The 10,355-nt window shown below is 38.0% G+C and overlaps 1 protein-coding gene across 2 annotated transcripts in view; it reads right to left on the bottom strand.

Annotated features, from left to right (window-relative positions):
* Positions 1 to 10,355, bottom strand: part of LOC106881895 (transcription factor mef2A) — a 109,094-nt gene that overhangs the window by 21,742 nt on the left and 76,997 nt on the right. For both annotated transcript variants that reach the window (XM_052966272.1, XM_052966273.1), the window contains one exon: positions 5,303 to 7,555. In XM_052966272.1, coding sequence (XP_052822232.1) covers positions 5,303 to 7,555 — 2,253 coding nt within the window. The remainder of the gene's footprint in view (positions 1 to 5,302; positions 7,556 to 10,355) is intronic.

The raw sequence follows: 10,355 nt of genomic DNA, 5'->3' as shown, positions 1-10,355 counted from the left end.
TATATATATATATATATCCTTCCTTTCCGGAGCGTCCAATAACACTATCCGTATCACGTCCTCACTTTGTTGTTTTTTGTTATTGTTTTTTGTGTTTTTTTTAACCTATATATATATATATATATATATATACGTATATGTATCTATATATATGTATATATATATATGTCTGTATATCTGTATATGTATACTTTGTAAATATATATATACACACTTATGTATATGTATGTCTATATGAATATTTACGTGTGTGTGTATGCATATATGTATGTCTGTCTCTCTGTATGTATGTATGTATGTATGTATGTATGACTTAGTATTTGATTTTATAACTAGAGGTGGATGAGTATTCAATACATTGAATAGAGTGCATATATTATACTAGAGGTTGAAGCTTCTTGAATTGTAACTCATCTAAATTCAACCGTAAGCTATAAGTGCACAGGTCTCCTTTATGTAGGGAATTTTAAGCTACTTGTTCACACTTCCTCACTTCTTTCACTCATAATAATGTCCAATATAAAAGATAGTCACAAAATTTTGATAATTCCTTTTATAAACAATGCCGGGGTCAAACACTCTCATTCTCTCTCCTCTCTTTTCTCTTTTTACTCTCTCTCCCTCTCTCCGTCTCTCTTCTTGTGTGTGTGTGTGTGTGTGTGTGTGTGTGTGTGTGTGTGTGTGTGTGTGTGTGTGTGTGTGTGTGTGTGTGTGTGTGTGTGTGTGTGTGTGTATACGTAGAGTAGTGTTTCGGTTAGGATCGTGTCTTACGGGTGCGTCGAAACCCTTAATGTACTCAGGTCATCAGTACATATCCCCTAGCAAAATAATACCCTCTCACTTGAATACATACACAACAAAAACCATGTCTATTAAGTGCATATTTCGAGTACGTACAGGGTTCGTGTTGTAATCCTCAATAGTTTAAGGGTGTTTGGCTTCAGTGTTATGAATGAAAACATTCGTGCCGTAACGGGTGAGTGAGTGAGTGTCTCCGGTCACAACAGAAGGCGTTCACTTAGTAGGAGTGTCGCTGCTCATACTTGACTTACTTAGCCATCAATGACGATAATAAGGATCATCTTGATCATGATTACGATGATGACGATGATGATCGGGAAAGATGGATGGAGATACGAGCATGAGTTTATCTTTGTGTGTTTCTGCAAATGTTTGGTGAATGTTTGATTTTTACAAGCAAAGGAGAAACTATTTACTACACAAAATGCATATATTATACGATATTCCTTTCTACTCTAGGCACAAAGCCCGTAATTTGGGGGGAGGGGGCCAGTCGATTAGATCGACCCAGTACGAAACTGGTACTTAATTTATCGACCCCGAAAGATGAACGGCAAAGTCGACTTCGACGGAATTTGATATATTATACAATATTATTAAGCTTCTTTTCTCGAGTACGGTACTTATTCTATCGGTCTCTTTTGCCAAACTCGTATGTTACGTAGACGTAAACAAAGCACGCGCGCGCATACATACTTTCATGCCTACAAGCATATACACACATATACGCACATATGTGTGTGTGTGTGCTTGAGTGCGCGCGCGCGTGTGTATATATGTATAAATATGTATATATCTTTTTTTTTACTTGTTTCAGTCATTAGATTGCAGCCAGGCTGGGGCACCGTCTTGAAGAATTTTAGTCGAACGAATGTGTGAATCTTTGCGTCTGTGTTTGTCCACCACCACCACCACCACCACTTTACATTAAGTGTTTGTGATATATATATTTGTTTATGTGTGTGTGTCTAATGGGAGGTAGATTATTATAGTGGGATAATGTTATCAAACGGTTATTGTTATCAAAGTGGGTGTCAAACATGTTCTGGCTATTATCTCTTCTGTTCAATTTTATCAAGAAGTTATCGTTATTTAAATGATATCATTCCCATATAATCACAATAAGCAACTTCTACAATGCATGTGTGTGTGTGTGTGTGCGTGTGTGTGTGTGTGTGTGTGTGTGTGTGTGTGTGTGTGGTTTATATTTTGCGATACTAAAGTAAAATTTCTGAATAGATATTATAGTGTTAGAAATCTATAGAATGTAAGAATCTTATATGTGCTTGTTTATGGAGTTGGATAAACAAGCATTATAATCTGGATCACATTTTCGTTCAGTTAACCTTTTGGTTGACAGTATTTGTCAGCAGAATTGAACAGAGATATTTTTAACTGCATCAAACGAAGAAAATAGCAATCGATGATTTTAAGATTGAATGAAAGAGTTGCCGAATCCCTCTTAATGCAACATTATTCACCAGACTACCCAAATCCCAAATAAAGGGGTGCGAGCTAATATCTACCTGCTGGAACATTTCTCAAGATTTCCTGAGAACCTCAAATTCTATGATGCATGAGAGATAAAATTTACTTCAACGATTACGTGATTATCTGAAAACATTGTCATCGACATGTTAAATTCAATTCTTTTCAATCCGTAGATAAATACAGTCGACGGAATGGTTGTCTGATCGAAATAGTTGTCCAAAAGAGTAATTTATACTTAACGCATAAACAAACGTATATACATACACTCATATATAGTATGCATAGTAAAAGGTAATCGGCACTGCCTTCCCGTCTCAGAGTTGACACACATAGAGACATGAAAACACATAGGAACATAGAAACACACTCACACTAACACAGGCATTAAAACATGCATTTTCTTTTACATTTTATCAGGAACAATGCTCTCACAGTCTGGTGGCATTAATATATGTGACCAGTTTACTCTCACACTCTTATCAGCTAGATACGATTCCGTTCAACTACCTGTAGATCAATATGTGCAATGTGTGGAATTTTATAGATATGTGAGATTATCAATAAAACACCAAAGATCACAAGCCCTTAGCGTTTGAAGCGTTATGTATGGCGGTACTAACAACTCGATGTTAGAACTCAATATGCATATGTTTTAGAAAGGATCGTTAATTGAGAATAGAGCGTAATAAAAAGAAAACATCATAAAAAACATAAGGAATAAGAAATTATATAATGAACTTAGTGAACTTACAGCTGTTTCTGCTATATGATGCGTTGCAATCATGCTTGAGTACAATCTATAGTTGGAGCTTCAAAAGTGAAGTGCAATTTTATTTGGTAAACCATTTATATTTAGAAAATATTACCTTCGAAAAAATATATATTTTTCCGTCATATTTTTATAATTTTTCGATGATAATGTTTTCTGTATATAAATAACGTGTCACGCAAGCGCTCGACTATGAGTATATTGCATCTTATGACAGAAACAGCTGTAAGCTAATGAAGTTCATTACATTATTTCTCGTTCCTTGGTCATTTATTTAATTTTTTAATTACAATTTCTCTCTCTCTCTCTCTCTCTCTCTCTCTCTCTCTCTCTCTTTCTCTTTATATATACATGCATACATACATGCATACATACATACATACATACATACATACATGCATGCATACAAACACACACTTAAAACACACACACACACACACACACACATATATATATATATATATATATATATATACAACAGACATAGGTTTCAAGGAGAAAAGAGACTACACGTGGTATAAATAGGGGAAAGTAAAAAGAAAAAAGAGAAAATGTACATTGGATGTAAAAATAAAGGCTTTTTTATGAAAAGTAACGATATATATATATATATATATACAATTAGATGAACTGAGGAAGAATTAAGAGGTATAAAAGTCATACCGGTATCGTTAAAAGCTGACTTTGAATGAGCACCGATTTCCAAACTGTCGGGTCTAATAGTCCCTGAGTGAAAAGATTACATGCAAGGGCGGTAAGCAGTCCTGGAAGTGGTGTAATTAGGGTAGAAATAAATACTGTAATATGAATGGTGTATGGGATGTATGGAAATTAGTTGTATTATTGGTAAGGTTAGTAGTGTCCTGTATTATGTTGTGCTCATGCTGAATTGTGGAAGATATTTATTAATGAAAGTTGCCTCTTTATTTATTCTTTGCTGTACTGAGGTGTTCTGTGAACATTGATAGAAAGGGAAAATTAGGAAGTTGGGTTTAAGGTTCCTAGCACAACTTTCTATATATTCACTGACCAGTATCTGTCTGTATTGTGGGTAGCAGATTTGTTCTTTGTGAAGAGTTGTTCTTCGTCGGAGTGACATTCCTGTTTGGCCTATTTTGGGATTTCTGCACCCTAATAGCAGAAATTAGTTTTTCCGAGGCACAGGTAAAATTTGATTTTATCTTAAATATTTAACCTTGTTTAAAGTGGAACTCTGTACCCTCCAAAAGTTGGGAGCATGTGCCACAGTTAAGCCCCCACCCCGCATTTTTTCACTTTTGGTCCCGTTGTTAATGGATATAGTCTTACGCTGGTTAATATTTTTTCAATGATTTCACTTGCATTTTGCTCTTGAGAATTGTGTGAGCCTAAAATTTTGTTAATTGTTTTATTTCCTGTGAGAATGGGTAGATTTTGGATAATGATGTTGAAGGCCTCATTGTTTCTGTGTGTTTAGATGTATGGGAGTGTTTTTAAGTCTGGTGTAGTATTTCGGTTGACTTCCCTTAATGTTCGTATGTCTAATTACTTTGCTCGTTTAATCCCATCATTTATTAATGATGTTAGATAATATCTCTTGATTAGTATTGATCTGAGTTCAAGGAGTCTTCGTTCACGAGTATTGGTGTCCGAAACTATGGTACAGATTATTTTTGCTAGATTACAAGGTATATTAATTTTTATGTGTTTGGGGTGGAATGAGTTGAATAATAGGTATTGTTTTGAATCTGTGGGTTTATAGAAGATGTCTGTTTCGATGTGGTTATTGACTATTTTAATTAGGATGTCAAGAAAAGGAAGTTGTTTGTTGCTGTGTTCCATGGTGAATTGTATGTTGCTATTGATATTGTTAAGCATTATTTTGAAATCGAGGAGTTTGTCCATGCTATCTTTCCAAAGTATAAAGCAATCATCTAAATACCTCTTTCAGTTCTCCTTTAAATAGCAACTTTTGACGATACCGGTATGACTCTAAATCATCTTTAACAATTCATAATAATGACTTTTATACCGCTTAATTCTACCTCAGTTAATCTAATTGTATATATATATCGTTACTTTCATAAAAAAAACATTATTTTTTTAATATCCAATGAGCATTTCCTCTTTTTTATTTTTACTTTCCCCTGTATATATATATATATATATATATATATATATATATATATATATATATATATATATATATATATATATATATATATACATATATACATATATATCCTGCTGGTGGGTGCTTACCTGTGTGGATGTATGTGTGTTTCTTCATGTCAGATTTCTGATGGAAGCGCTTACCGCAGTACTGACACGGATAGGGTCTAGTGTCACTGTGAATGAGTAAGTGGGTTGACAGAGTTGAGGAACGTTTGAAGCACTTGCCACACTGCTTACACTGGAAGAGTTTGTCAGTCACTGTTGCCTGCAACGAGGAGAGGGAAATCGAAGACGGAGGAGGAGGCGATATCGAAGTGGACGAACAGAGAGACAACGGTGGTATGATGGATGCTTGAGACGGTGGTGGAGGTGGCGGGGCTGGTGGCAATGGTGGTGGTAGTGGTGGTGGTGGTGGTGGTGGCAGTGGTGGTGGCGGCGGCGGTGGTGGTAATGAAGTCTGGGATTGAGGACTCGTCTGGTGAGATGGATGCAGTACTGAATGAGGGTGGTTCTGAAGTGGGTGGGAATGGTGATGGGGCTGTTGTTGTTGTGATGGTTGTGGTTGTTGTCCAAGTGGATGATGGTGATGGTGATGATGATTATGCTGGTGTGGGTGTTGGCTGTTGTTGCTGCCACCGTTCATGCTGTTGTGATTGCTATGTGTGTTCGAATTAGAGTGGTGCTGGTGTGAATGCATATGGAACTGTGGGGGCATATGAGAGAAAGACAGGGCTGCCGTGGTGGGTGAATGGTGGAGAGCAAGACCACCTAGTAACCCACCTAAACCGGATCGACTGACGACCCCTGGTGGTCCGACCATACTAACTCGAATCAAATCCCCAGCAGCGCCGTTCGAACTGTCGACTGTAGGGGCTGCAACACCAAAACCAGAGTTACCCATGCTAGCAACATTGCTGAGACCAAGATTGCTTCTACCCGAAATATTTCCATGATTATCTCTTCCTCCGATGCCATGGAGGGTCGTAGTGGTGCGATGAAGATTTTCCAGACCCGTCCTAAACGGGTAAGTTGGGATTTCACGTTGAGTGAAAAAAGCCGAGTTAGTTAAATGCGGCAGATGATGTGGATGGTGTTGGTGATGAAGATGATGTTGGTGTGATTGGAGATGATGATGTTGTTGGTATTGATGTTGTTGTTGTTGCTGTTGGAGCAGCAGCTGATGTTGCTGATGTTGAAAATGATGCAGTAATGAGTTTTGGTGTGGATGCGGGATGCGCCGGTAGCTTTCGTCGGGACGGTGGTTGCCTTCGTCTCCTATGATTGGTGATGGTGGTGAGGGCGGGTTCGGAGGAGAGGAGGGGCTCTGAGTGATAATGTTTTCAGCGGGGGACGAGGATGTGGAAGAAGTGGAGATGGAAATGGACGAAGAAGTTGGGACGGTGAAGTCTTTAGGATACAGTTTCGAATCGTAGTGACAATTCATAATAGTGTCATCGTAAATAGTCTCGTTGCCATCCCTTCGGTGACTGTAATTCAGATGATCTCTGTCATCATGTTTACTGTTGTTGATGCTGTTGTTGATGTCGGAGTTAAGGTAAGATTTCGACTTGAAATTTTGTATGTTTGAGTTAAGAAAGCATTCTTGTTCTTCTTGCTCCTCCTGCTCTTTTGGTTGTTGTTGCTGCTGTTCATCTTGTTGATGCTGCTGCTGCTGCTGCAACTGTTCTTCTTCTTCTTGTTCTTTTACTTGACGTTTTTGCTCTTCCTCTTCGCCTTCTTTTCCCTCCCGGAGGTGACGATGAGAATAACCATGATGATGATACTGTTGCTGCTGATGCTGGTTGTGATGATGATGATGGTGATGATGGTGGTGATGATGGTGGGTAGGATAATGCTGTTTTAAAATTGATCTTGTCAGCGATGTCTTATTATTATTATTATTATTAATATTATTATTATTATTATTAATATTTTTATTGTTGTTGTTATTGTTGTTGTCCTTTGTTACATCACTGCTGCTGCCGTTGATATTGTTGTTCTTATGATTGCTGCAGTTGCTGTTGTCATTGCTGATACTGTGATCACTGCCACTACAGGTACCTCCACCGCCGCCACCACCACCACTACTACTACCATCAATACCACCAATACAACTGCTGCCGCTGCTGCTATTGCTAATGTTGCTGCTGCTTGAGAGGGGTGTATGGCCACGAACGTAGGTAACAGCATCTGCAGAATACGGTTTGATGGGGTTAGTTTCCGGCAAAGCTTTTATAGGTCGAGGCCATGATACGAAATCGTCCAACAGTTTCCGGAACGTCGAATGCATGTAATCTGGGTGGTAGTAGTCAATTGGATCCCGAGGTTCAAAGTGATAAACTGCGAAGATAAAAAAAAAAAAAAATAGAGCATTAATTAAATATATCGATTTAGAGTCTACAGTATGGGTTAGGAATTTTAGACTTAGCTCAGCCCTAATCGAATAGACTTATCACCAAAGACGGTTCACATGAATGTCCTAGCTTTTATTCAAAAAGTGTCGTTAAGCTTACATTATCCAATGTTATTTTGTCATTCTGCTACTTGTTTCAGTCAGTTGACTGCAACCATATTGGAGCACCGCTTAAAGGGTTTTAGTCGAAGAAATCGACCCCAGGACTTATTCTTTGTAAGCCTAGTACTTATTCGCGCGCGCGAGCGCTCACTCACTAATACACATACGATGGTCTTTCAGTTTCCCTCTATCAAATCCACTCGCAAGGCTTTGGTCGGCCCGAGGCTATAGTAGAAGACACTGGCCCAAGGTGCCACGTTGTGGTACTGAATCCGGAATCATATAGTTGGAAAGCATGCATCTTACCACACAGTCAAGCCTGCGCCTGTGTCTTTTAACGAGACTACGATGTTATTTGAGGAATTATTTCTAGCAAGTTCAGCCGCCACATAGATGTTCTCTCGTTAACTTGAGCAGTTATGATGGTGATTACTGTAGGTTAGATTGTGAGGGAAGGGTATGCGTATGTATATGTGTGTGTGTGTGTGTGTGTGTGTGTGTGTATTTGTATGTATGTGTGTGTGTGTGTGTGAAAGAGAGAGAGAAGAAAGAGAGAATTACAGTAACTCCAATATTTGACTAGTGCCAATTTTTTTCAGAATATATTGATTTATAGTCAACTGAATTGAATCGAAAGTATATTTCTACTTAGCAGTTGAAATACCAAATACCATAACGGTGAGATTCAAACTCAGTTCAATAGGGTAGCTTCTGCATAACGCTGCTAACCATTCAGATCCAGCTCAACCTCCAACGGTGCAATTAACAACGAGCCAAATATTGTTTTCACTTCGACACAAGGCCAATTATTTCAGGAGTGGGTGGTCGAGTCTTTTACATCGACCCCAGTACTCAACTGATACTTATTTTATTTATAGATTCCCGAAAGGATGAAAGATAAAGTCGACCTCGGTGGAATTTGAACGCAGAACGTAAAGACGGATGAAATGCCGCTAAGCATTTTGCCCGGCCTGCTAACGGCTCTGCCTGTTCACCGCCTTACAACGAGCCGAATATTATCATTATGCTAAGTTGATGAATTGTAGGAGCGATGTCTCGAGGCAGTTTTACTGTGGAATCAAGATGAAGCCAACATTGAAGTATAAGTTGAACGCTTCTATGGTGTAAGTGACAACTGTAAAAACTATTCTAACAACTAGAGATCGTATTTATCTCCTTCACCTTTACACTCTGCCACTCCAGTTACACCCCGACCATTCAATCAACAATTATACTCAGCAACTGCTTCTAATTCACACAGTTATCACAAACACACTGAGTCTACTAACCAACATCTGTGCTTACTGTTTATCCTGTCAACATTTACACAATTTGTCTATCCAATTAACACCTCCACTGTTTCAATCCAATCGACATCTAAAAGGTATCTAGACGTTATCCAATGAGCATCAAGAAACTGTGTCTGTACACAGTCTCTATTCAATCAACATCTAAAAATAATGTCTCCTTACACGATGTCCAATCATTCAGTCGTATATATATATATTTTTTCTACTTTAGGAACAAGGCATGAAACTTTGTAGCTGGGGACAGTTGATTGCATCGACCCTAGTGCTCAACTGGAATTTATTTCATTGACCCCTATATAAAATAGTCATAAATTAAGCTGGCACCGTGATGGGTAGCCTAACTTGCATATTTGTGCTTTTGAATAGTCGTCGTTAATTAAGCAATAACCATTCTGTGTTCATCACAGCGTAAATCAGTTGAACTGAAATAGATTTAACTTACACAGCCTAGATGTGTAAAAAAAAAAAAGAATGTAACCACATTTCTCAAGCCACTAATACGCAGAAAAAGTGTAGGGGGAGTCTCCTAATTGACCGTTTCACAGTTTTTTGACCGCTCTTCAAGAAGACGTACTCGGCTTCCTTCTTTAATCAACAGCGTAGAGCATTTGATTCAGTATATAAAACAATTATAAATGACGATAGCATCGTGGCAGATGGACATTTTGCATATTAGTTGGCTTATTGATGAGCTGTTCATGTGTTCTCTGAGGTGTGTTCAACAATCCGTGAAAAGGCTCGTCTAATCGACTTGAACCCTTCAAGACGTTCTCTTAGTATGGCTGCAGTCAAATGACCGAACAAGTAAACAAATAAAATATTAGGTATATACACTGATAATACATAATTTACTTGCACGCTTTTCAGATAAGCTAGTGTTACGTAATACAATGATGCGTTAATCCATCCATATTTAATCGACTATGGTATCATATAAATCTAGAAAATCAACACCAGCAAATCCTTCTCAAAGATACCATACTGCAAGGAATATAGAACAAACAACTATCTGAATATAGCAGTAAATTCTAGCTTATGTGAAACGCGCGCAAGCAAATTATGGATTATAAAGTATGAACTGAAAATGTAATATAATCTCCATTCTTCATTGTTCTTTATAATATTTTCTGAAATCTGCAGAAGCGAACCGTGGATTCACTAATCGAAGTGAAGTACAAATTTAATAGTATGAACAAGATGCTTCACAACGATTATCACTGGTCGATTTAGTCAGCCAAGTTGTTTTATTACAGAGTGCTCAAAAAAGTAGTCGCCTGAATTTTATTGTCCCTATTCCTGTGTTACACACGCACGC

This window comes from Octopus bimaculoides, chromosome 3 (genome assembly GCF_001194135.2).
Source record: "Octopus bimaculoides isolate UCB-OBI-ISO-001 chromosome 3, ASM119413v2, whole genome shotgun sequence".
NCBI classification, from domain to species: domain Eukaryota; kingdom Metazoa; phylum Mollusca; class Cephalopoda; order Octopoda; family Octopodidae; genus Octopus; species Octopus bimaculoides.
This window is presented reverse-complemented; position numbering and strand designations above follow the sequence as displayed.